At 49.4% G+C, this 27,806-nt stretch overlaps 1 protein-coding gene across 2 annotated transcripts in view; it reads left to right on the forward strand.

The window, feature by feature from the left end:
- CTIF (cap binding complex dependent translation initiation factor) overlaps window positions 1-27,806 on the forward strand; it is a 1,422,510-nt gene that overhangs the window by 1,311,842 nt on the left and 82,862 nt on the right. For both annotated transcript variants that reach the window (XM_069626949.1, XM_069626950.1), the window contains one exon: window positions 17,681-17,734. In XM_069626949.1, the coding sequence (XP_069483050.1) occupies window positions 17,681-17,734 (54 nt within the window). The remainder of the gene's footprint in view (window positions 1-17,680; window positions 17,735-27,806) is intronic.

Consider the following 27,806-nt stretch of genomic DNA (forward strand, 5'->3'; position numbering starts at 1 on the left):
ATTTGAGGCGTGAAAATGTTTGCCTTAAATATGTGGGAGTGTCCGAGAGTAGCAATTGTGCCCAACCCAACAAAGAGGGACGTGGGATGGGTGGTTCTTCTCCTCAAGACACATTTTTTTAAAATAATGGTTTAAAATGGTGCATTAGGACACTTTCTGTGAAAAATTGGGTAACAAGTCAGACAGTTTGAAATCTGTCTTGCATGGTAGCACGTGAAAAAATCCAATAGGTTCAAGTCACCAACATTGTACAATAGCATTTTCCAACACATTTCCATGATATCTTTGTCCACAATATATGGCAGTATTAAAAAAAAAATGTCATGCCAGCTGTCCCCAAACATGTCCACGCACAATGCACAAATGTATGCAATTATTACCAAATAAGAACTTACTGCTGTTGGCTTTGCTAGTAGAAAATGCCATGCACAGTAAGAAGACATGTCCAGACTTGCTTCACTAATGTAGGCCAGTCCCACCATGTAATAACACTTATCATGTTTGCTTTACTCTTTATACCAGTAAAGAATGGCAAGCCACAGTAAGAACCCATACCTAGACTGGCTGCACCAAAGTAGACCAGTCTAGCTATGTAATAGTACTCCTCATGTTTGCTTTACCATTGATGCCCAGATTACATCAGATACCTGCTGAGAGTAAGCTCCCCCACCCCCTAAAATCACAACCCTAAGCCTGGTCTCCCTTCATACACACAGCACAGGCACATACACGCAAAGCACATCTACTCGCATCCATACAGCACTCTTGCATTCACACTAACATACAAACACATTACACAATAAACACGTAAACATTTTTAAGTATTACCTGCTCACGCTATCTACACTCCAACCAGAAGGCCCCACACAGAGCGCACTGAATGACTGGAGAGGGAAAGGCTCCTCTCCAGCCAGTCTGCGTGGCCTACGCTAGCAGCGCAATAATGGGGCTGTGGGGCCAGACCTAAGTATTGCATGCAGTGCACTTTGGGGAGCTCAAATGGCTCTGTATTGAAAAACAAAAACATAGTGGAATGAAGCGCACCTGCTCAGAGACTGTCAGCACAGTCCCCCTTGAAATAATGGACTGGACTACCTGCCACTCAAATGAGGGTCAATGCTCATACAAACCAGCTGCCACTGCTCTAAACATGTATGTCTCAAGGGTCAAATTAAATAATACCTAATTTTAAATAATTGCAAATGTAACAGCATGGCTTTTTAAGCTCATAAATTATATTTTCTTTGTGTATGGATATTTAACATGCAAAAAGCACATGAATTACCATATGTATAATTTAATCTACTCCCATATATAAAAAACAATTACCACCATTTGTACTTTAAAGAGTAAATGAAATGTTTTGATAAATATGTAAATTATGTTCATATGTGCAATTTTCATTTGTTCAACATTTTTTCCTTCGTTTCCTTCTGTGTTGCTATTTGTGAGCTTAATATTTGTTACCATCTGCAACGATATAAGATCAGGTGTGGTCTAGTTTTCCGCTTGGAGACCACCATCTGATGGTTCAAAGAGGCGCTAGGTTTCCTGCAGGAGATAATAGAATTGTGCACGAGAGGCAGAAATCCATCATTAGAGAGACCTTTGGAGAGATCCTTTCTCTCCAAAGAGAACTGCACCAACATAGCCAGAGCCATCACCGGCTCTAGGCTAGACTACTGTAACGCACTCTTTCTAGGAACCTCCAATAAAAACATAGAGAGACTACCAGTAATACAGAACAATGCTCTCCGGGCAGCCCAAGGCATTGCTAAAAGAGAACACATCTCTGAGGCCAGAAAACTAGCCCACTGGCTCCCAATAAAAGAAAGGATCATATTCAAAGCCCTGACACTGACCCACAAGTGCATTCACCTCACTGCTCCTGCATACCTCTCACAAATGATACACCCCATCTCCACTACCAGGCCAACCAGATCACCGTACACCAACATGCTCTCTGTGCCACTAGTAAAAAGAGTAAAAGCGGGCGGATCCAGCTTCCCTTATCTCGCGCCCTACCACCCACTATCCGTGGTGAGGCCTCCCTCACCACCTTCCGCAAAACGCTGAAGACTACCCTCTTCACATAAGGCCAGACACATTAGCACAAATACTTTTCATGTATACTGTATTATATGACCAAAAGCAATATCTGTAATAACAGTATGATTTCCTGTACCATTCATAATGTGTCAACAATCGCTACCATGCCTGTACCATGTAACTAAGTTATTGCAAGTAACAGCGCCTCAATGCCCCTGGGCTGCTTGTGCGCTATATATATATGTAAATAAATAAATTAGAGTGTCATTGTTTTCATCCACTCTGGGAATCGGGGATGTATGTTAGTAGGCAGCGCTATAGTCTATTCAGAGGCGCTGCGTGATAACGATCTGAGATGGCTGATATGACAAACACGACCCTCTGTGGTTTGCTGTGACACAATATGACCCCAAGAGTCGAGGAGAAAACTGCACAAGTTCATGGCTCCTCTCAGACATGGTGCAGCCTGCGCTTCGCAGGTTCACACAGGGCTGACGCAGGCCTTCATCCTTTAGCGGTGGATACATTGAGTATATGTAAATTGGGGAATGATAACGCCTACTTTTTTTTTTTTTACTGTGCTTTAAAAACTTTGAGGAAAAGTAGGTGTTCATTGGCAGACATGAAAAATAAAAATAAAAACTGTTGAGGTGTGTTGTGATGAGAGCTGAGCACACGTCCTAAAATGAGGAGCCACAACCTATGTAATGGTAAGTGACGTCACAGGAAGTGAAGAGATGCTAAAGTGACATATGTACATTTCATTCAATGAGTCCTTTCCAATTGAAGAAAGTATGGAGGACAAATCAGCATTTGGCTCGCTGGAGATCATGATGAGTACCCAAAAAATAACCCATAAGAGGAGTGTTCCTCTGATGGTGCCTTCAAAGTATAATTGCCGTGCACATTTTACACCTAAAATGCTGCATCCAGCAGAGCCCTTTCCTAGCCAGATATTTCAGAGGTGACGCGTGCAGATATTTGTCCATAGACACAGAAGTAGGACTAAAGTGAATACAAATAAAACTGTAGTCCTCCGTCTATGTTGCTGGCCTGTTGCAGGGCCCGGGAGGGTGTGTGCTCACAGGCACACTCCTCTCATTGGAGGAGAGCACCAGGGAGGGCAAGTGGGAGGAAATGGGGGTGTAAAACGCATTTCACGCCCCAGCCCCCATTCACCAGGAAGAGACGCGCCGGGACCAGATTTCGGGATTTCGAAATCGGGTCCCGGCAAAAACCAGGACCGTAGCCACCCAACCAAGCAAACCCAGGACGTGGTTTCTAAAATGAAAAAACTCCTGGGACCCCGGGACGGAGAGTGATTTCCCCAGACTGTCCCTGGAAAACCAGGACGTCTGGTCACCCTACCCACCACGTGCTGGGTTTAGCTGCTCCTCCACCGAGGAAGTGGATGGACATGCACTGTCGCCATTGACTCTATAAAACCTTGAGCACTGCAAAGGGGGTACCTAGGGAGTACGTGGTATGCGTTGCTCCTCAAGGAGGTTTGGACGCTGCACTCCGGCATAGCGCCACCCCTTATTCTCTATGTATAGGTGCCGGTGAAGGTTTGGGAACAGTCAGCGGTTGATGCCAATTGTGTTACCTAGACCTTCACCAGCACTGCTCCTGTGAGGACTTGGTGACGGAGGGGCGGCACTAAGGAGTGGGCCCGATGGGCCCAGGGGAAGGAGAGAGGGAGTGCCAGCAATAGTGGGGGCTCTTGTGAGGCGTGAGCCGGGGGGTTTCTGTGGGGAGTGGGGAAAAGGCAGGACGTTTAGCTGGGGACAAGTTGTCAGCCATGGGGAAGAGGTGGGGAGGCGGGCAGCCCATCTCCATTTTTTAGACTGGGCAGATGATTGGGAACTGCGTGGGAGGCGGGGCAGCAATGGGTTGGCTCAGTGGAACTTTGCCCAAAGGACGGTGGTAGGAGCTGTGAACGGCGTCCCCTGTGGGGGAGGCAGGACATGGGAGGGATGTCCAACAGGCTGTTTGCCGAGGGGGTAAGGGGTGCTCCGTGCAGCATCCCTTGGTGCAGTGACAGCGTTTTCCAGTAGGGGGCGTGGTGTCAGGTGGCTGATTATTTTCTTTTGATTCTTTTTCTGGACGAAAAGGGGAATAAGATGGAAAGGGAGAGGAGCACTGTGGAGGGTGGGGAGGGGGGGGGGGTTAAAAGAAAAAAGGGAAAGAAAAGATATGTCATCCGTTGTTCTTTCAGGACAGGACATGGCAATAGTATGAGGTGGCCAAGGAGGAATTTGTATGGATTGGCACCTGCTTCTGTGGGGGTTAGAGGGGGGTGTTCTATGCAGAGGGGAAGCAGGGGGCCATGGGGGCAAGAGGAAGTAGGGTAGTGGAGTGGGAAGTTGGGCAGGGCAGGCTGGTTGCGGGCACCATCCAAAAGGTACCTTGGAGTGGGGAGGGGTAGAGGTTGCCCCGGATTGCAGCAGGGTAGCAGAAGGCCCAGTACGGCCTCAAGGTGGTCTATAAGAGCAAGGGTAGTTGGTAGGACACCATCACCCACAGCGAACAGCAGGTTTGGGAGGGACTAAGGCAGTCCATCCGGAGAGCGTCGGCAGAAGAGGAACAGAGCGTTCCTTGGGATGGAGACAACGACGAGGGGAGTTGATCAAGGCACTTTCACCTGCAGAGTATTTGGTAGCGTTTTTGTCCGCCTCCCCTCAGCGACTTCAACAGTGATTGGGTGTGCGCCCCTCGCTGCGACAGAGTGAAGAGAAGCAGGTCTTTTCTTTCTTTCACAGGGGAATGTGTTAAACGGAGAAAGATGGTGTGAGGATGAGCGGAATGGACGGAATGCTGTTCCAGTGGGCAATGAGGTGATCATGCATTGTAATGGAAGGTAAGGTGTATTGGTAGTTTGGGAAAGGTAACACTGGGGTTTTCGGTTTTAATGAGGGTTATGGCAGAGGAGTACTCTGCGGATTAAAGAATACTAAACAATCAAATGTATAAGGCTTGGGTAAAGGGGGGGAGAGGAAGCCCAGTATGTGTTCTGAGTGCTGGGGACACAGCCAGTTAAATGATTGTTGGTTGAATCCGAAGGGTTATTATTGCGGTAAGGAGGGTGGTTAGTACTGTTTGGACCGACAGGCTAGCCCGGGGTTACAAGATGGGGGAAGAGGGAGGGAAGAAATACGGGTGGTGGCTCGGGGCTAGGACATAAATAAAGTTGGGAAAGATGTTGGGGAGTTGAAGGGGAAAGGAATGTTTGAAGTGTGGGAATGGGGGCAGGGAGAGTGGTGGGTTTACATACATGTTTAATGGTTTGGTTAGTCTGTTAGGGCGAGGGGCCAGGTTAGAAAAGTTTGTAAGCTGTGGCCTGTCACATTAAAGCCACCTTATCCACTAATGGCGAGTCTGGGTATTTTGCGCAGTTTATCCCAAAGGAAAATCTCCGGCCTTAATTGGTTAAATAAAACACATTTTATAGGCCTACTCTCCAAAAAGGCCAGCAAGCATTAAGCAAGGGAGTAGTTTTCACAGACTCAATCACTCACTGCTCACAGACCCCCTGTAGCTGCTCGCTGCACATTGGCTAGGGTGGTTGGCGCGATTATCCTGCACCATTGCATTATAGCGGTCAAGTTGTGCACCACCCTTTGGGGTTGTCTACCTGCGCTCCCCTTCAAACCCAAGGTATACTCTGTTATAGAATATCTGCTGGGTAAAGCAGGGATCTCATGCTTACCAGGGACTAAGCCAGTCAAGCAATCGGCAAATAACCTATGCGCCTCTACATAACCACATACCCACGTGCCCACCACTAACATTGCCTTTGCTTACACATGCACCGTTGGGCAGCACACAAACACACTCACCTGAAAAAGGCTCTCCTTCCTCTGAGACCAGGTGACTGAATATTTGCTTATTTTCTGATGTGGCTCTTTCTCTTGTTAAAGAAGCTGACGCGGCAGCTGGAGGGATGCAGCACTGACAACATTGTAACTTTGTCAGATGCATGGCTTTACACAAGGCTTTTTTGTAAGAGCTAGCTGGACTCATCCAATTTAGCACTACCCTCCAAGTACTCACTCCTGAGAACAGTTTAGATTAATAGGGGCCGGATGTTTGTTGAGTTTATATAGCGCTTTACACTAAAGCACTTTACAGAATAACAACAGGTACAGTAATGAATAAAGCATAATTTTACAAACATAAAACAATCCAGTGGTACAGTATTTAGAACAATTTACTCAGAGGAGGGAGGGGGAAGCGCCCGGGTGACCTCCTACGCACTATAAGGTGGTTACAGTATCCAATTTGAGGTCATCGGGAGGAGGGGGAAGGGGGAAGGGGAAGGTAAGGGGGGCTATGAGGGGGGGAGAGAGGTAGGGAAGGAAAGTCAGGGAGTGAGTGTAGAAGAAGGGCTTTCAGGGAGGAGCGGAATGATGGGTAGGTAGGGGTGGAGCGGATAGAGAGAGGTAAGGGAGTTACAGTGGAGGGGGGGCCAAGAGTTGGAAGGAGCGGAAGCGCGAGGAGGCACAAGGGGCTGGGGGTACAGTGAGAAGGTGGAGATCAGCTGAGCAGAGAGAGCGGGTGGGAGAGTAAAATGAGAAGAGGGAGGTAAGGTAGGTGGGGCGAGGTCATGGAGAGATTTGTAGACCAGGCAGATGAATTGACATTTCAATTGTTAGAGGAAGGGAAGCCAGCTGAGTTGAGAGAGTGAGGTAGAAATAGAGTCTTGAGGGCTGAGAAGACATGGAGTGTGGATAGATGAGTGGTAGATGGATTTTAGGGATCAGGTGAGAGACAGGGAGTCCAAAGAGGAGAGAGGAGCAGTAGAAGAGACGGGAGAAAATAAGGGAGGAGATTAGGAGTTTAGAAGCATGAAAGGTGAGGGAGGGGAGGGTCTTGCGGATGTTGAAGAGGTGGTGCCAACAGGCACGAGAGGTTAGAGAGATGTGGTTGGAGAAGGAGACAGAGGAGTCGAAACGAATCCAGTCCAAGGTTACGGGTGTGGGTCGAGATGGGGAGATTGGAAGGGGGAAAGTGGATGAAGGGAGGAGGGGAAGGTGAGGGTGTGTTAGGAGGGAAGAAAAGCACTTCAGTCTTGTCAGTTTTGAGGGAAAGAAAATGGGATGACATGCAATTGATTATGGCCGTAAGGCAGGAGGAGAGATAGTGTGGTGGGGGGTCAGGGGTGTAGGAAGAGAAGGAGAGAAAGAGTTGGGTATCGTCCACGTAGAAGTGGTGGGAGATGCCGAAAGAAGAGATGACAGGGGCGAGAAGGGAGGTATAGAGAGAGAAAAGGAAAGGTCCGAGTACGGAACCCTGGGGAACACCATAGTTCAGGGGGAAGTTGGAGGAGGTGCGGTAGCCCCAGGAGACAGTAAAGGATCGGTTGGAGAGGTAGAGGAGAGCCAGGAGAGGACAGAGCCTTTGAAGCCAAAGGAGGAAAGAGTGCTAAGAAGGGGTGATCTACGGTGTCAAAAGCTGCGGAGAGGTCAAGGAGGATGAGAATTGAGTATTACTAAGCGTAGCGAGCGGTGAGGTGAGAATTGAGTACATGGGTGAGAGCAGTCTCAGTTGAGTGTTTAGGGTGGAAACCAGATTGAGAGGTGGGGAGGAGGGAGTGAGAGGAGACGAAAGCTGAGACTAGGCTAGGCGCTCGAGGAGCTTTGAGATGAAGGGAGATTGGTCTGAAGTTGGAGGCAAGAAGAGGGCTAGCAGAGGGTTTCTTCAGGATAGGGATGATGGTAGCATGTTTGTAGGCTGAAGGGAAGGTAGCAGAGGAGAGACAGATGTTAAAGAAGGTGGTTAGGTAGGGGATGAGGAGAGGGTAGACTTTCGGGATGAGGGAGGTGGGGATGGGATCGGAGGGGGCAGCGGTAGGGTGAGTTTTGGACAGGAGATGGGAGACGCAGTCTGGGGTAATAGGAGACAAGGTGGACATGTTAGCAGGGGTGGAAGAGGAGGAGAGGGAAGGAGTGGAGAAGGAAGGAAAGGGAGAGGATGTTTTGGCGTAGAGAGAGAATTTTGGAGGAGAAGAAGTTGGCAAAGTCAGAGGGAGAGAGGGGAGAATTCGTGGAAGGGTCAGGTGTACATTCTTACATTTGTTACATTCTTCACATAATTTAATGAAACAGGCAAGAAGACATTGGTTTTGTTGACAACCCTAAAAAGAAACTAATGCATACGCTGTATTGTAACAAGGTAACTGATAGAGAATACATACATGTATTTGCCTTCGCTCTGCTACCCGCGCTCACTAGCCGCGTTTCCTTTGTGCAGGTCTCAGGTATAAATCTCATAAACACATATCTACATGTGAGTACTTTGGCAAATTAGAACAATATCTGACAAATGCTGTGGGTGCATGGGCATTCAATCCCAACAATTTTCATATGGTGAGCGTAACTGAGCGCGCGACGCCAAAATCTGCAAAACTGTATCCATACCAAGGCAGATGGTGCCAGTAGCTATGTAAAGGTGTGAGTACCTGGGAATATAATGCAACGTTTGGCACGTGGTGGTGGAATTGCCTGCCATATGGCACTACTATGTCAGCATATTATCAGAATACTTTCAAAAGAATTATGCAAGTAGCGGCGTCGGCTGGCAAAAAGCTGGCAGTTTGCATGAGTGCCTGTCAAAGTTGTGAATACGTTGCCATATTCTGGCAATAAATGTCACATGTCCTGGCAAAACCTAGCTAACCGTCATGCAATCAGACGAATCACGTGTGTAATGGGGCATTTGCGGCTGGCTATACCTAACCACAAATAATACATGTTCACTATGCATAAGACACAACCTCTGGGTTTGTTAATGCTTGTGTTTAACCCGTGCACATGAGTGTTTCACAGTGAATGCCACATGCAAAGGAAATTGCGCCGCGACAATGACAGCATCACTGGTCAGTTATTCCCCTAAACCGCGACGCGCTCCGTCTGCTATCCTTAATCTGCTCTAGCCCACTACCCCTATGCTGTTGAAATTCCTGGCTCTTTGCTTGAAACTTGAAGAGCAGCAACCAACATACTGAATACAAATATTGTTTTTCCCCCCTCTACTTGAGCAAACATATGTTTTTTTTTTCTGTTCAAAGTAATTGGCACATGGTGGCCAGTTGATACATGTAGTCTTTGTTGGTTTCAATTCGATTCGCCCACTAGAAAATAATATATATATATATTTTCTTAATCCAAACTTTGGAGAAGCGGTGTCCTGATGAGCCTGGCCCTCTGCTGAAAGACCATACATTGATGCAAATGCGTCCCTTGCTCATATGTTACGACTTCCGCCCATTAGATCCGTTTTCTACCCGTGGCCCCTTAACCCTCTGCCTGCATGCGGTGTCTGAGCCCCTGTTCAAACTAAATAAAAGCAAAACATATAGCATTTCAGGTCTTAAGATCATGCTGCTTCCCTCGCCCCCCCTCTCACCCAACCTACCTGGCTAGTATCTTTTCTTGCCTTTTTCTTCCTTCATTGTTTATTTTTATACCATGTTTTTCCATTTCTATTCCACCCTTTTCTCCTCAAGCCCTAACACACAATTCTGCGAGGCCAGTGTCTCTATATGGGGTGACTGCCGCACTGTCCAAGGTTAGCAACATTGCGGAAATTAAGTTTGACAGAGAAATGCACATGTTTGGGCTAGGTCAGCTATCTGAGAACCTGATCAGAGCACTTAAAGCATTGGCTGCATTGTGGCGAGGGGGATGGATATGGGCAGGGCAGGCTCCTGTCCTCTGCCACTTTCCATCATTGCTGCTGTCTGGTGGTAACGGAATACTCTGCTCTGACAGGTGAGCGATTGGTTTCTGATCCAGACCCCAGGGGGGTGCCTCCGTTCCCAATGTTCTATGAGGGCTTATGTCCCCTCCAACCTACCCCTCCTCGTCTCGATGGCTCGGGGGCAACATGCTCGCCTTGGAAGCAAGACGACAAGGACCACCACAGGTTCGATCCCCAGGTCCGCGCTTAGAAACCTCTCGGTATTAAGCGCATTATAAATAACCTATCATATCATATCCCAGGCCCATGTTTGGCTTCCTCACTGCATTCGCCTTTAGAATGGTGCCCTGCAAATAAGGCAATACCCCATTGTATGCATCAGTGGAGAGTCTTATTTGTGCAGTGGTTTCTGCATCCACTGCATGTATGTAATATGGGCTGAGTGGAGAGTTGCCACAATAACTAATAAGCTACCTTGGTGGATACCTCAACAAGATAAGGGCTCGCCTCTACCATGGGGCCAGCCTGTGCTTCACTGGTGCTAATTTCAGCATGGTTCGATTCAGACAGCCCTTCATCCTTCAGTGTCCAATAAACTGAGTACCAAAAAATGTTGGTATCTATTATTACTCCGCTTAGAAGCAGCATGGTCCATCATGAAGTCGTATATAAAAACCTGAGGGTCTTCTATCCGAGGGTGGTTAGTTGGTCTATCAGATTCCGGCCTTAATGACTGCTCTTAAATTCTTAAGCAGCACCCTACTGTGGGATGTTTTTACCCATGCATCCAAGCCCTACCATAAAACTGTGCAGTACTGGCATGGAAAACATCATGATGGCCAGAACTCCCCAGAGAGTGCACAGGGACAACATGAAGAATATGCTGCCACCCATTTTTGCCTATGTTGTGAGCACAGGAGGGCACTGCCTAAAACCACCATTGGGCTACACACACAGTAGCCTGAAACCATTGGGAATGGCAATGCTGATTGCCAAAAAGCAACTCAGAACTGTGGGGAATTCATTTTCTTAATCCCAAAATGGTTGCATTACCAGTACTCACCACAATCAGAAAGCCGGCGTTTTAAAACCACCAGACTTTTGTGTAAAACTGAACAAATGAAACAAAACCAGACCAAGGAAAGACTTGCTAAGAGGTGGATACAATGTAAAACTATATTCTGAAATGACTTGAAGGAAGTAATTATTTAATGTATAGGTAAAAATTGTCAGTTTGATTTGAATTTAGAAAACTGGGAACAAAAAGTGACATTTAGCTGAAACGTGGCTTAATGAAACTGAATTCTGCCTGACAACTACCCCCGACAGGAGTTGAAACTGGATCAACAGCCACTCTTCCCAGGCCTAACTGCATCCTGCTGCCACTTACCAAAAGGAGTTGACACCTCTCTGATTAGATTAGGGGTGGAGCACCTGGGAACTGGAAGGGACCGAACAATGCAACTTCATTGACTCAGGCAAATGTTATATTGGGGGCGTCGTAAAATAGCTTCCTCTTGGGAGAAACTGGGGGGCAGCTGTGCCTCTGTGAACAAGCTGGCTTGGGGGAAGTCGATAAACCAGTTATTCCACCATGTGATGTGGGAAGCCACACCCCTTTTTGACCAGGGCATAATTTTAAAAAAGATGGATAATTCATAGTACGGACTTGTCAGAATTATATAAGTAATACCACTATTCTTGCGATTTTTCGGTGCAAATTTTAAGAGGCGTTAGGACCCTGTGGTGTATTCTGGGCGGTTGCTAGCGGAAAATAGGGTCTTACTCCAAATGCCTGCATGTTAAAAATCTGACACTTCATCAATTAATGTCCATACTCCTTGCGCACATGTGTGTAATTTTGGGTAAATGTCCGATATTGCAAAACCAGTTAAAAAGTGCAAAATGTTGTCATTTTTGAATGCAAGCCCCCAGGAAGATCAGAGGCGGACAAGCATGGACCATAAGGAATATATAATGTGTACTTGTAATTTCAACAAATTGTGTATCTGGGAAAAATGTATTTGAATCAAATATAGATTTGTGGGCAAACTGACCAGGGGAGGATCCTCTGACCCTTAAACAGACCTCATCATGACGACAATCCATTTCCTTCCCCCAATCAAGGGAGAGAGGAGGAATTGGCCAATGACAAGTAGAGGGGCAGGCTCAGTTATTCCATGCACACACCCACTTCCAAAACACATAAAAAGAGACTGCTGGGACAGCTAGAGACATTCAATTCCATTTGCTGTGGAGCATGCTGAGCGACGACTTCACATCCAGAGATCCAGACTTCAAATCCATCAATCTCCAGAACCTGTAGCAGAAATTAACTCCAGAATTTGTAGCAGAGAGGCCTGAATCCACCAGCTGAATCCTCTTCAGCAGGCCTCAAAACTAACCAAACTATTCAACAGCCGGGCAAGCTGTTTGAATTTTTGCCGACAATTTCTGCAAGAACCTGTAGCAGTACCCAGAAAGCAGTGTTACATCCAGAATCCAGAGAGGCTAGACCAGCAGAGCAGAGCTGACCCAGATCGCTGTGAGCAGAATCGGTGCCTGATTGACCCGCCGAGCAGACAGAACCTCAGCCGGACGTGTTGACCAGATCCGTGACGAGGCCTAGTTCAAATTTATATTGTGAGTACCTACCAGAACTGTGCAGAACCAATCTCTTAGTTAAAATAATCTAATCCAAACTATTTTAACCTAAGTAGAACTGCCTCCTAGAAAGCGTGTCATCTGTCATTTTTAAAGCTGCACAACTGTCACCTGTCAATTCTGCATCTGCAAGCTGTCACCTGTCATTTTGAGTTTACTTTAAATCCGAAAAACTACATTTATTTATTCGTCCGTATCTCTGGAACCGTTTGGGCTAGGATACTTTTCCCGTAATCGCGAGACACGCCTCGCGAAATTTACTGCGATTTGCGATTTGGCCCGATTTCTTCATCTGTAGAAATCAGCAGCTTTTTGCTTCTCTTTGCTAAAATTCGTTTGCAATCTGCTAATCATTCATAGAGTATTGTTAAAGTGAGCCTGAACTAATATAAAGTAGCCATAACCTACCCTGAACCTCTAGAGGGAGTTAAAAGCAATTTTAGCACCTTTTCACTTCCTTGCAAACCACATTAAAGTAATTTGCCTGTTTTTAAAACTCATCCCTGTTTTCCCTAAGCTTGCTGGGAGAACTGGAACTGTGTATTGCATTATAAAGTGTGATTTGTTGGGATTCTTGAAGACTGTGTGCTCTCCTTCCATTTCTGGTATTGCATAGGGGGGGAGTGAATTGTCAAAAGAAAAAATGATCATATTACCTTTTGCTAAAATCATAAGTTATTTCTGTACTGCATTTTATTCCACCTTGCGTTTCCTTGAACCATATAAAGCATTCTTTCCCACCTTGTTCTTCTGGTCCTATTCATAGTTACCTATTGCTGACTACTGATCATACTCAAAAATTTAATATCCATTATCAATTTATTTATAGAAGTGTGATATATATATATATGTATATATATATATTGTTTAAATTTTCAAATAAACCTTTACATTTGCAAAACAAACCTACTTCCTGGCTCAGTGGGGTCAGGGGGATTCTAAGAGGGGGGTGTTAGACAAGGGTTGTCATCCAGAGTACTGAACTGGATATAAAAATACATCAATAAGGGTTTTCCTCAGCATCCCAGACTAGGCATTGACTTAGCTGTAGTGTTGATTGAATATCGCTTACACTCCTTAATAAACGATCTTATAGTAACCCCCTTGTTTCCACAAATGTGCTTGTCCAGCCATTCTACAGGTGTACTCAAATGCTCTAAAGTGTTATACGATGTGCTTTTCACGTTTTGTGGAGGTGCTGCCCTCAATATCTGTACCCTGTCTTGTGACGGTTGCTTTGAAACCCTTAAATGTTTGATCTTGTTCGGCCATTGTGTTGTATTTTGTTTGCCATTGTGCAAGAGGAGTGATTGCCATGCCCCCTTGTTGAATCATAAAGGCACAGTGAGGCCTGTGTAACACATCGTCCTGAGCAGTTGATTGAATAATGTGCCTATTGTCGCTGGTGATTTGCTGCATGCCATTGTGTTCTATTAATGATTTTGGTTTGAGCCGCAGGAAACGCATCAATGTTGTAGTTTAAATGACTATTGTCTATTGATTTTTCTTTCATGGGAAGTACATTATTTGAAAGCGGTTATTCGTGTTCTCTTTATCTACTGATCTGATTCTAACTGTGTTCCCTGGTACCGCCATGTTTTGTGGTCTGAGCAGTGCAGCTTTATACTTTCAGTGCTGGGATTTCTGTGTCTTGGTTCATGTGCTGCTATGTTTTGTGGTCTGAGCATTGCAGCTTTATTTATTTATTTGCATTTGGGGGGTAGCTCAGTGGCAACGTGCTCGCCTTGGAAGCAAGACGACCTGTAGCAACACAGGTTCAATCCCCGGGTCCGCGCTTAGAAACCTCTGGGTATTTAAGTGTGTTATAAATATGCAACTAAGACAAAAATAAAAACAATTACGCAACTAAAAACAAACAATTCCTGTAACAGCACCTCGATGCCCGCGGGCTGTGTGAGCACTTTAAAAATGCAAAATAAATAAATAATAAATAAGCGCATAGCAGCCCTTAGGCATTGCAGCGCTGTTGCAGAAGGCTTATTTAGTTACATAAAACAAACATACATACATGTTGCCTAGCCCCATGTAGCAGGGGGCGGCTTATTTAGTTACATAAGTGCTAGCAAGGACATACAGTTTGCCTGACCCCATGTTGCAGGGCGGCAGCATCATACAAATGTAGAGTGAAATTAGGTGGCAAAAACAAGTTGACCAACCCCATGTTGCAGGGCGGCAGCAGCATCATACAAATGTAGAGTCAAATTAGGTGGCAAAAACAAGTTGACCAACCCCATGTTGCAGGGCGGCAGCAGCAGCATACAAATGCAGAATCAAGTTAGGTAGCACAAACATGTTGCAAGGCGGCAGTAGCATGCAAATGCATAAAGTCAGTATAAGTGGTTGTGGCTAGGAGGAGATGTAAAGGGTAGTGGGAGGAACAGCGGGAGGAGGGAGGGGGGACTGAGACAGCAGCCCAGGCGACCTAGGGGATTTTGTGGGGGCACACGCAGCACACAGGAGTATTTTTCTGCTCCTTGGCTGAGCTGTAATTTCTGTGCGGGTACCACAGGGTTTATGGGTGCTCCCATTGTGATTTCCATGTACAAGTCCCATGCCTAGAGCGACCAGAAGTCCCGGTTTTCCTGGGACAGCCCAGGGAAATCACCCTCTGTCCCAGGGTCCGAGGAGTTTTTTTAAATGTAATTAACCCCATCCTGGGATCGGATTGGTAGGAATCTTTGGTCCCGCTTTTTGCCTGAAATCCAACCCGGCACGACTCTTCCTGTGTGTGAATCTCCTCCTTCCCCTCTTTGGCCGCTCTCCTCTAATGAGAGGAATGTGCCTGTGAGCACACAACATCCTGCCACAGGCCAGCAACATAGAAGTTGGACTAAAGTGTATCAGTCCTATTTGTGTTTACTGTAGTCCTACGTCTATGTCCATTGCCTGCCCCATTTTTTTTGTATCTGGTCACCCTACCCATGCCTCTGTGCCAGAGAAGCTGCTCATGAAAAACGAACGTGTGACATATTCTTACCACAATGAAGTTAATTTCAATGTAAATGACAGCATAGCACGAGACCACAACTTCTCCCGTCCTTCCCACATATTTCCCCCGCTTCACATCTATTTCAGTGTAACTCACTCCTTTTAAATTAAACTGGAGTGATAATTAAACAATGTAATTATTTACTCTGTGTCCCTCCCTTTACTTGTGGGATTGCACAGTGCATCTCATTAAACAACAGGATTCAGCTCTGTTCCCTCATCGGAAGTTGAGCTCAGATCCCTTGTTTTTGAGTTTTGGAGTAAAGGACCTAATTCCCCCAAAGCATGCAACTCATTAAGCAAGAAGCCAGCCATAGAGAGCTGCCAGGTGAACAGACCGCCGATGTCGATTGATTTCACCCTGGGCTCACTGCGCATGGGCAGTCTCGGGCACCAAAAAAAGCACACTGCTGCTAGCTTAAAGCATGGCTTCTAATTCCGGATCCGCAACTGCACTACAGCAACAACCCCCATCTGCACAATGGAAAGTCCACCTTCTGTGGTCTGCGGAAATCGACCATTAGCACATTGCGAGCCAATGCAGTGATGTGGCTATTCCAGGGCTTTAAGTGGGCCAGGGCTTGCCAGGCTCAGCCCGGGTAGCCTCTAAATATTGCTCTTGTGCCAGGGAACTCGGAACATGCCCCCCTCACTAATTTTATTTAAAAATATGAGCGGCAATACTGCTCTTTGCCAGTAATGTTTAAAATCACAACATCAGTTGAAATGAGGTACCTTTCAAACAGGAAAGGGAAATTATAAGAAAATACATTGTTTGATTTTTGCTGCACATTGTATTAAAGTATTATCATTAGAATGCCTTTAATTCCTACATACGAATAATGTATTTCTTTCAGAAGAACTGTGGGATTGCATGGTGTACTGACCCCTTTTGATTTGATGTTCTCTTTTCTATTTGGATATATATTTTGGTCAAAATTTGTACACAACCATATTTAAATACATCTTTTAAGCCATAATGTTTGCCCTTTCATTGCACACATTTAAACATGTTTGGCTCTGCTAGGTCTCATTTAATTACACAAACCACTCATCTTTTAAAGCTTAATTAGCAACTTGCGAGAGACCTTTTTTAGACCCCACCCCCAAATATTGCACCATGACGCATTTGATCCCCACTTTGATTTCTTATCCCACTTAAAGCACTGAGTGAGTCAATGTTGCTTGGAGATCCCATCACATACATGCTCAGCGACACTGGTTGCCTGTGGCAGCTAGAACATATCTGAAGCTTTTCATGCATTGGACACGCATGCATGTACGAGAATGCCGCAGTTAAGCCCCAGACAAACTGAGACATGCAGCCAAGGTCACACAATTCGAAACTAGTGGCCTACGCTAAATCTCATTCCAGAAACATAACACCCACCATGCAGGCATCCTAGTAACCAACTAAGGATGGATCCCTTTCAAAGTCAAGCATTGACAATGCCTACAGGTTTGGCTTGTGTGTAGACATGAGAAAGGGATTTACCAGGCATTGCCATAATGGTACCACCTGGCCATAAAATGACAACAGCTGGGAAATGGTGAGAGTGCCTGGCATATGATGTCATTGCTTGGAAAAAATGCCTATAATTCCTATGCACAAGCTAAAACTGCTGGCTTTTCTAATGCTTGTTTTTTTCAGGACTTCAATGCTAGGAACACAGCGTGTACACACATATTGCTTATAAATGAAGTTGCTGAAGGTACGGGTATTTTTTATTACACAAGGAGCTTATTTAAATATACCATTAACTCTGGAAAGACTGCTTAGAATAACACTTGCAAGTTCTATACAGCATATAGAGCACAGTGTTAGATGTTACTGTGTGATCGAGATAACGGAAAGACATCCCCAGATGATGTGTTTTATGTGTGAAATGGTCACAAGGATTAGAACGGCCGTGGACCGTTAATGGCTGGATCAATAACCAAACAACGCAGAGAGGCTGTGTCCCTCCTCACATCCCATCTCCCTCCTATCTGTTCTCCACTGCAATCCTTTCAGCTTATAGTCAAAACTAACATCAGCAGTCTGTAGCTTCTTCCTTGCAGAGGACTAAGATCTGAGCAATTGATGTACTGCCCACATTTCACTGTCTTTCCTTGATGTTGTTGTAGCGTGATCTGGTACTAGCTCTCAGGGTTTGGCCTGAGGCAGTGTGATTAATACTATCCCATGTCATTTGGCATGGGATCATTCTTTCAGTGCACATGAACTCATGCTTTCCTCTCTTCTACTGATTTACAGTTGCTGCAGTCGCAGGATGTTAAAGAAGATGCAGTCCTTTGCTGTTCAATGGAGGTAGGAAATAGTTTATTTTGATTCTGTGACATGACCCCTCCCCTTTGCCCCTTAAAACAGCATCTCAGCCCATGTCTAAAAGTGCCTTGCTGCATAAATCTTGAATTGATGGGGATGGTGGGGAGATCAGTCGCTTGCCAGATATACACCAAATTGGTCGTTTACAATTGTTCGAATGAACAATTGACCACTTTTAAAGGTTCACAATTGATCTTTTCACAATTGACTATATATATACATATAGGTTTGGTAATTACATGGCCACGGTTGTGGCCATGTAGTTATGGTTAAGTTGCTGTTTCCATAGGGAGAGCACTTTTTTGAGCGGCTTATAACTTCGCTCCACCTGGACGAATCCTCACCAAACTTTGCAAAGAAAGTATATGGCCCACTCTGAATTATTTTGCAAAGTTTGGTGAGGTTTGGTCCAGGGGGGGCAAAGTTATAGAGGAGTCCCAATTTTTTTTTTTTCCCCATAGACTGAATGGGAAAAAAACTTTGCTCGCGCCGACAGCTCAAACCGCTGGACGGATTTTCACCAAATTTGGACCAGGAGCAGCGGCTTGGTCCCGAAAGCGTGCTTTTGCGAATTTGGTGAAAATCCGTCCAGTAGTTTTTTTTTAAATGACCAAAAAGTAGGTCAGAAAAAATTAGTGATATCGGTGTTCGCTTCGGGAACACACTTCCCTGTTCGCTCCGCGGACAGGACGGGGATTGGGCAAGCGGCATGCGTGATGTCCGCGGACATCTGACTTGCTTTTCTATTGGCTACCGTGAAGCGTGCAGTGCGTCTATTTTCAGAGACGCCCGCCATCTTTGTTTATCGCATGAGAGGCTTTGTCAATAGGAGCAGGATCTGCTGCCTGCACAGTGTAGACGTGGGCTGCCTGGCTCTGCATCGGCCACGAGTGTACCTGTAGGCAGTAATGTTTCTTTGAAGGCGGTGAGGCGCAGGTCTTTGTGTCTCTCTCCCCTTCCCCCCACTCCCCGCTCATGGCCCGTGTCTCCCTCCTTTTCCCACCACCCCCAGCTCATGCTCCGTTTCTCCTTCCTGTTCCCCCGACTCATGTCCCGTGTCTCCCTCCTTCCCCCCCCACCGCCGTTCATGTCCCGGGTCTGCCCTGTTTCCCCCCAACCCCCCACTCATGCCTCGTGTGTCTCCCTCCTGTTCCCCCCACCCCCCGCTCATGCCCCGTGTGTCTCTCCTGTTCCCCCCACCCCCCGCAAATGCCCCGTGTACTCTCCTGTTCCCCCCACCCCCCGCTCATGCCCCGTGTCTCCCTCCTTTCCCACCACCCCCCGCTCATGCCCCGTGTCTCCCTCCTTTCCCCCCACTCCACGCTCATGCCCCGTGTCTCTCCCCTTCCCCCACCCCCCGCTCATGCCCTGTCTCCCTCCTTTCCCCCCACCCCCCGCTCATGCTCCGTGTCTCCCCTGTCCTCCCCACCCCCCACTCATGGCCTGTGTCTCCCTCGTGTTCCCCGCACCCTCCCTCTCATGCCCCGTGTCTGCCCTGTTCCCCCCACACCCCCCACTCATGCCACATGTCTCAACTGTTGCCCCCCACCCCCCCGCTCATGCCCTGTGCTCCCTGGTGTTCCCCCCACCCCCTGCTCATGCCCCGTGTCTCCCCTGTTCCCCCCCACCCCCACTCATGCCCCGTTTCTCCCTCCTTTCCCCCCCACCCCCGCTCCTGCCCCGTGTCTCCCTTGTGTTACCCCCCACCCCCTGGTCACGCCCTGTGTCTCCCCTGTTCCCCCCACCCCCGCTCATGCCCCGTGTCTCCCTTGTGTTACCCCCACCCCCCGCTCATGCCCCGTGTCTCCCTTGTGTTACCCCCATCCCCGCTCATGCCCCTTGTCTCCCCTGTTCCACCACACCCCCCGCTCATGCCCCGTGTCTCCCACGTGTACCCCCACCCCCGCTCATGCCCCGTGTCTCCTGTTGCCCCCACCCTCCGCTCATGTCCCGTGTCTCCATCGTGTTCCCCCCACCCCGCTCATGCCCCGTGTTTTCCTCATGTTACCCCCCAACCCCCACTCATGCCCCGTGTTACCCCCCCACCCCCGCTCATGCCCCGTGTCTCCCTCCTTAACCCCCCCACCCCCCGCTCATGCCCCGTGTGCCCCTCATTCCCCCCCACCCCCCGCTCATGCCCTGTGTCTCCCTCCTTCCCCCCACCCCGTACATGCCGCGTGTCCTTCTCCTGTTACCCCCCACCCTCCGCTCATGCCCCATGTGCCCTGTTCCCCCCACCCCCCCGCTCATGCCCTGTCTCCCCTGTTCCCCCTCAGCCCCCGATAATGCCCCATGTCTCCTTTGTGTTACCCCCCACCCCCGCTCATGCCCGCGTCTCCCTTGTGTTACCTCCCAACCCCTGCTCATGCCACGTGTCTCCTGTGTTACCCCCAACCCCCCGCTCATGCCCCGTGTTTCCCTCCTTTCTCCCACCCCCCGCTCATGCCCTGTGTCTCTCTCCCCTTCCCCCACCCTACGCTCATGCCCCGTGTCTCCCCTGTTCTCCCCCACCCTCTGCTCATGCCCCTTGTCTCCCCTGTCCCCTCACCCCCCGCTCATGGCCCGTGTCTCCCTCGTGTTCCCCCCACCCCCCGCTCATGCCCCGTGTCCGCCCTGTTCCCTCCACCTCCACGCTCATGCCACGTCTCCCCTGTTCCCCCCACCCCCCCGCTCATGCCCCGTGTCTCCCTCCTCCCCCCACCCCCCGCTCATGCCCCATGTCCGTCCCCCTCCTTTCCCCCCACCCCCCGCTCATGCCCTGTGTCTCTCCTGTTCCCCCCACCCCCCGCTCATGCCCCTTGTATCCCTTGTTACCCCCCACCCCCGCTGATGCCCCGTGTCTCCCTTGTGTTACCCCCCACCCCCACTCATGCCCCGTGTCTCCCTTGTTACCCCCCACCACCCGCTCATGCCCCGTGTCTCCCCTGTTCCACCCCACCCCCTGCTCATGCCCCATGTCTCCCTCGTGTACCCCCCACCCCCCGCTCATGCCCCATGTCTCCCTCCTGTACCACCACCCCCCGCTCATGCCCCGTGTTTCCCTCGTGTAACCCCCCACCCCCTGCTCATGCCCCGTGTCTCCCTCATGTTACCCCCACCCCCCGCTCATGCCTCGTGTCTCCCTCCTTTCCCCCCATCCCCCGCTCATGCGCCGTGTGCCCTGTTCCCCCACCCCACTCATGCCCCGTGTGCCCTTTTCCCCCCACCCCCACTCATGCCCTGTGTGTGCCCTGTTCCCCCATCCCCACTCATGCCCCGTGTGCCCTGTTCCCCCATCCCCGCTCATGCCCCGTGTGCCCTGTTCCCCCATCCCCGCTCATGCCCCGTGTGCCCTGTTCCCCCACCCCCGCTCATGCCCCGTGTGTGCCCTGTTCCCCCACTCCCCGCTCATGCCCCGTGTCTCCCTTGTATTACCCCCACCCCCTGCTCATGCCCCGTTTCTCCCTTGTGTTACCCCCACCCCCTGCTCATGCCCCGTGTCTCCATCCTTTTCCCCCCACTCATGCCTCTTGTCTGCCCTGTTACCCCCCACCCCCCACTCATGCCCTGTGTCTCGCTCCTATTCCCCCCACCCCCTTCTCATGCCCCGTGTTTTGCCTGTTCCCCCCCACCCCCTGCTCATGCCCTGTGTCTCGCCTGTTCCACCCCACCCTGCGCTCATGCCCAGTGTCTCTCTCCTTAAACTCACCACCCCCCGCTCATGCTCCGTGTCTCCCTTGTTCCCCCCACCCTCTGCTCATGCCCTGTGTTTTCCCTGTTCTCCCCACCCCTCGCTCATGCCCCTTGTCTCCCCTGTTCCACCCCACCCCCTGCTCATGCCCTGTGGCTCCCCTGTTGCCCCCACCCCCGCTCATGCCCCGTGTCTCCCCTGTTCCCCCGCCCCCTGCTCTTGCCCTGTGTCTCCCCTGTTCCACCCCCACCCATGCCCCGTGTCTCTCTCCTTTTCCCCCCCACCCCCTCCGCTCATGCCCCGTGTCTCCCTCTGGTTCCCCCACCACCCGCTCATGCCGTGTTTCCCTCGTGTTACCCCCCACCCCCCACTCATACCACGTGTTTTCCCTGTTCCCCCACCCCCGCTCATGCCCCGTGTCTCCCCTGTTCCACCCCCCGCTCATGCCCCGTGTCCCCCTCCTTCCCCCCACCCGCCGCTCATGCCCCGTGTCTCCCCTGTTCCCCCACCCCCGCTCATGCCCCGTGTCTCCCTCCTTCCCCCCCACCCCCCGCTCATGCCCCGTGTCCTTCTCCTGTTCCCCCACCCCCCGCTCATGCCCCGTGTCTCTCCTGTTCCCCCACCCCCTGCTCATGCCCTGTCTCCCCTGTTACCCCCAGCCCCCGCTCATTCCCCTTGTCTCCCTTGTTACCCCCCGCTCATGCCCTGTCTCCCGTTACCCCCACCCACTGCTCATGCCCCGTGTCTCCTGTGTTACCCCCCACCCCCCGCTCATGCCCCGTGTTTCCCTACTGTTCCCTCCCACCCCCCCGCTCATGCCCCGAGTCTCCCTCCTTTCCCCCCACCCCCCGCTCATGCCCCGTGTCTCTCTCCCCTTCCCCCCCACCCCATGCTCATGCCCCGTGTCTCCCCTGTTCCCCCCCACCCCCTGCTCATGCCCCGTGTTTTCCCTGTTCTCCCCACCCCCTGCTCCTGCCCTGTGTCTCCCTCCTTTCCCCCACCCCCGCTCATGCCCCGTGTCTCCCCTGTTTCCCCTACCCCTGCTCATGCCCTGTGTCTCCCCTGTTGCCCCCATCCCCCACTCGTGCCCCATGTCTCACCTGTTCCCCCCCACCCCCCCGCTCATGCCCCGTTTCTCCCTCCTTTCCCCCCCACCCCCCGCTCATGCCACGTGTCTCCCTCCTTTCCCCCCACCTCCCTCTCATGCCCCATGTCTCCATCCTTTTCCCCTCCACCCCCCTCTCATGCCCCGTGTCTGCGCTGTTCTCCCCCACCCCCCACTCATGCGCTGTCTCCCTCCCGTCCCCCCCACCCCCTGCTCATGCCCCGTGTTTTGCCTGTTCCCCCACCCCTCGCTCTTGCCCCATGTGTGTCTCTCCTTTTCCCCCCACCCTCCGCGTCTCCCCTGTTCCCCCCAACCCCTGCTCATGCCCCGTGTTTTCCCTGTTCTCCCCACCCCTCGCTCTTGCCCCTTGTCTCCCCTGTTCCACCCCACCCCCTGCTCATGCCCCGTGTCTCCCTCCTTTTCCCCCCCACCCCTGCTCATTCCCTGTGTCTCCCCTGTTGTCCCCACCCCCCGCTCATGCCCCATGTCTCCCCTGTTGCCCCCACCCGCCCGCTCATGCCCCGTGTCTCCCTCGTGTTCCCCCCACCACCCGCTCATGTCCTGTTTCCCTCATGTTACCCCCACCCCCCGCTCATGCCCCATGTTTTCCCTGTTCCCCCACACCCCCCACTAATGCCCCATGTCTCCCCTGTTCCACCCCCTGCTCATGTCCCGTGTCCCCCTCCTTTCCCCCCCCGCCGCTCATGCCCCGTGTCTCCCCTGTTCCCCCCCACCCCCCGCTCATGCCCCGTGTCTCCCTTGTGTTCCTCCCCACCCCCCGCTCATGCCCCGTGTCTCCCCTGTTCCCCCCCACCCCCGCTCATGCCCCGTGTTTCCTTCCTTTTCCCCCCGCTCATGCCCCGTGTCTCCCCTGTTCCCCCCCACCCCCTGCTCATGCCCCGTGTGCCCTGTTCCCCCCCACCCCTCGCTCATGCCCACGTGTCTCCCCTGTTCCCCCCACCCCTCGCTCATGCCCTGTTGTGTTCTCTTTATACACCCGCCTTCCCTTTCCATGGTGGCCATCTTGGTAAAAGATTTTCCTCCTACACCAGGACGCCATAGGCGTCCCGGTCTAGGAAGGAAAATCTTTTTTACCACCCGGGGTTCCCACTTTGAGGACCTAAGATGCTAGTGGTCTTCATCTATTGAAAAGGATGTTATGGTGACATTGCACTAATAAAAACCTATGAAATTCAATGAAAAAACTTTGTTAAAGGGACGTTATGGTTAAGTTGCGCTACTAAAAACCTATGAAATTCAGTGAAAGAACTATGTTAAAGGCACGTTATGGTTCCAAGTAAAACCGAAAAACCCTTGAAATTTGCCAGTTATGGTAAGCTAAGCAACCATAACTCACGCCACCACCGTGCACTGCTAAGACTAACACCCACGACATCAAAGATGACATCACATGTCTGGCTCACTCTTTTTTCTTTTGCTGACATATCTAGGCCACATGGTTTTCTTCAGTAACAGTCAGAAAATAAATGTTTTATTTTATTTGTAGACGTATCCTTCAAGTAGGTTCTTACAGTAATTCCCTTAGAGTCCAGTCACATCATATGAAACATGTACATACGGGAAGACACAAGCTTGAAAGACAGCAATCCTTTTTGTGCATAAAGATAATCAATAGACTTATGAGCACTTTGTGACAGTTCTGTTGTTTTTATATGGCTGTACTTTCCCCGTATATGGTCATATTTGTATACATTGTACTCTCACTACTTTCCTTAGGGTCCAATCACATCAAGTGATACATATACATATGGTAAATAGCAGCTTTGAAACAGAGCAATCATTTATTTGCATGAAAATAATCAGTTAAGTTATGAATTGTTTCTGCTACTACTTGTGCTTTTTTGCTAACTTCACTTTACCTGTATAGACCCATATTGGTATGTGTTCTTGTGTCGTTGTGTTTTGTCTATAGTAATGCAATTATGTAATTCATGTGTTTTATTAGCTACTTATTACATATTTCACAGTACACAAAAATCTATTAAGAAAACAATTATCATTTCATTATTCAACATATTAACATTACGAATATTATACCTTCATCTTGTACGCTGCACACAATGTTATGTTTCTGCATGAGTAGCTTAGTATACTAGATAGAACCCCATAATAGAATGCTATTTATATCAATGCATCGTTCAATGCACTAATTAGGGTATTGTATTTATTGCAATGATCTTTGACACTTTTTTCACAACATTATAATAAGAATCCCGTATACACATATTTCATGAAAAGTACATACACATGTGATGTCATCAGTGATGTCATCAATGACATATGTGATGTCATCTTTGATGTCGTGGGTGTTAGTCTTAGCTGTGCATGGTGGTGGTGCCAGTTATGGTTGCTTTGCTTACCATAACTGGCGAATTTCAAGGGTTTTTCGGTTTTACTTGGAACCATAACGTCCCTTTAACAAAGTTTTTTCACCGAATATATATATATATATATATATATGGTTTTGGGGGAGTTTGTGTTAGGTGGGGGTTGCGGGGGGTTTCCCCCGGCATATATGGTACAATTGACCTTCACAATTCGGTCAGTTGTGAAAAGGTCAATTGTAATTGGAACAATTTGTATACAACCGCTTGCCAGTCTGCACAACAGCACTCTGGAAAGTGAGTAATTCACTTCTCTAGCATGGAGTCTGGCATGGATTCACCTGCTCATGAATATTTACTGTCGTCAGGCTGGGAATCCTCGGTAAAAAGAAAACCGTTTCGCTTTAGCTCGAAAACTGCATTTCTCCTCTATACCAGTCACTGTACTCCCTGTCATACTACCGTCATACTACCCCAATCCAAAGACAGTCCTATCCCTAATCTCGACCCCTGGTGGCCATCTTCAGGTTTTTACTGCATGCTTCAGTGTTGGGATTTCTCTTCTTGCTCTCCAAGCAATTTTTTGTCTTTCAGGTTTTTCTGGCAAATACGGACAACTTTTACAGATTTTTGCTTCATTGTTCGACCGAAGGTCGTTTACCGGCAGCGGGCACCCACTGTCAGGGAAGATTAACTTTACATTGCAGATCTTGCATCGATGTTTTGATAAGGCCTGGGCTTGGGCCCACTTCTTGCCTTCCATCATGTCCGAGGAGTGTAGGTGCCTCTTCAAACTTAGAAATGGGTATGTGGAGGATAGACACCATAAATGTTTATATTGCTTGCATCTGGACCATGATGAGGAGGGATGCGGGATCTGCCGTGGGTTTTTGAAGGAAACTAAGAAGGATCGCTACAGTAGGCTGGCAGCGTGGCTCAAGTCAGGGAAGGCCTCTGACTCTGCTTCTAGGCACAGTCATGCCTCACCTAGGACCGGCCGGTCCCACAAGCGAACTCCCTCAGAAAAGAGGTCGAAGTCCTTTGTGGACACTCCGCCCTCGGGGGTCCAAAAATAAGGCCAGGCTCCACGACACTAATCCCTAAGTGTTCACCACGGATGCGGTTCCCAGCTTGGGGAGGACACAGTCGCCGTCACCAACTACTTCCACGGCGGGCCTACCTGTGAGGGGTGCCCCCTTTAAGAGAAAGTCCCCGACTCCTTCAAAGCTTTGCTTACCATCTACGGACAAACCGACAAAGGAGCGATCTTCGGGTGGCCCTTCTCTGCCCCCATCAGCAAGGACATCATCCAAGTTGGCTGCTCAGGCTCCCAAGACAGCGACCACTTCATCGTAGATTATCACAACCCCATCGCGGAAGGTTTCCACGACCACTCATTGACAACCTTGATGACGACCATCACGTCTTCATCGAAAGGGGGCCTGTCCACAAAGGTGGTGGCCACAGCGGCAGCCAATCCGCAAGTGTCCCTGCCACCACGGTGTACAGTGTCTGCGGCGGCTACAACTAAGACCGCTGGCACCCCATGGGTGGGGATAACTCTTCTTGCCACTCCACTCAGCTCCAGAGAAGGAGAAGGTTAACATCCTGCATAGTGACCTTAAGAAGGTTGCCGGTCCGCGAGCTGTTCCAGAGAAACCGGTGCAGATCTGTACAAGTTTTGACAAAGACAACGATAATCTGCCTGAGGACTATTATTTGGACCACGAAGGTGGTCATAGGGCAGTGTCCGTAGGGGGGTCACCATGGGGTGAGCCCAGTTCTCCCTCACACCCAAGGAGGTGCATCAGCCCGGACTCTATTCCACTCTCTGTTCACTCCTCGCCAGGGACATGTCATTGGATATACTGATGACGCTGCGCACACTAGTGTTAGATAGCCAGCAAAGTCTGCCCCCCACACCAGGGCCTGCCCCATCTGGGAGCCCACCCTGGCCCAAGTGTAAATCGTAAGGACCAGCGGGACTGAAGTGTCAACCTACACCACTGCCACCTCCACATCGCAAAGATACAGCTACTACAGCAACATACTCCGACGAGGCCAATGACTTCGGAATACCCAGGACCTCTCCACACGATGAGGTCGGTTCCTTTCATGCCATGATGTCCAGGGCCTCGGACCTCTTTAATCTGGTGCCTAAAGAGACTAAGAAAGAAAGATTCCTCGTCCAGCACTGCAAGTCCAGACAGAAGACCATCATGTCTGTTCCATTGCTGGATGATGTCAGGGAGGAGGGCTAGGCCCTCAGAAAACTTCCAAGCAGGGCGCCTCCCAAGCAGGAAAGGATAGATAAGAAGTACAGAGTCCTGGACTCGGCCCCCAAGTGCTTAAGGTTGCAGCCTTCTCCCGACTTTGTGGTCTCTGCTGCTACCAGGAAGCGCTTGGCGAACCCATCATCTTCAGCCATGGTGCCCCCTGACCAGGAGGGGAAGAAGCTGGATGTGATGGGCAAGAGGATCATTTATACTGCATCCTCCACCATTAAGGTCCGGGCCATTCTATCCCACTATGACCGGGAACTGTGGCTTAAATTGGGTCCAATTCTAAAATTCCTGCCTGATGAAATAAATCTGAGGCCCTGGCCCTGTTCCAGAAGGGGGAGGTAGCCTTGGACATCGCAGACACAGGGTTCAGCCAAATGGGCAACAAAGTGTTTCTTCGTTGGCAGGGATGGCTGAGGGCCACCAACTTCTGATCAGATGTCCAATCCAAAATTGTTGTCCAGTCAATATGTCGAATGCATTTTTTCGAAATGCAAAAATGTCGAAAAAATAGTCAACATTTTTTTTTGGAATGTATTCTTTTTTGATTTAATACGTTTTTTTAGGGGGGTCTTGTAAGAAAAATAAAGTGTTAAAGAAAAAAAACAGGTGTTTGGAGGGAACCCCCCCATTAAAAAAACATGCACATTTT

This window comes from Ambystoma mexicanum, chromosome 6p, assembly GCF_040938575.1.
Source record: "Ambystoma mexicanum isolate Mex_15411 chromosome 6p, UKY_AmexF1_1, whole genome shotgun sequence".
Taxonomy (NCBI): domain Eukaryota; kingdom Metazoa; phylum Chordata; class Amphibia; order Caudata; family Ambystomatidae; genus Ambystoma; species Ambystoma mexicanum.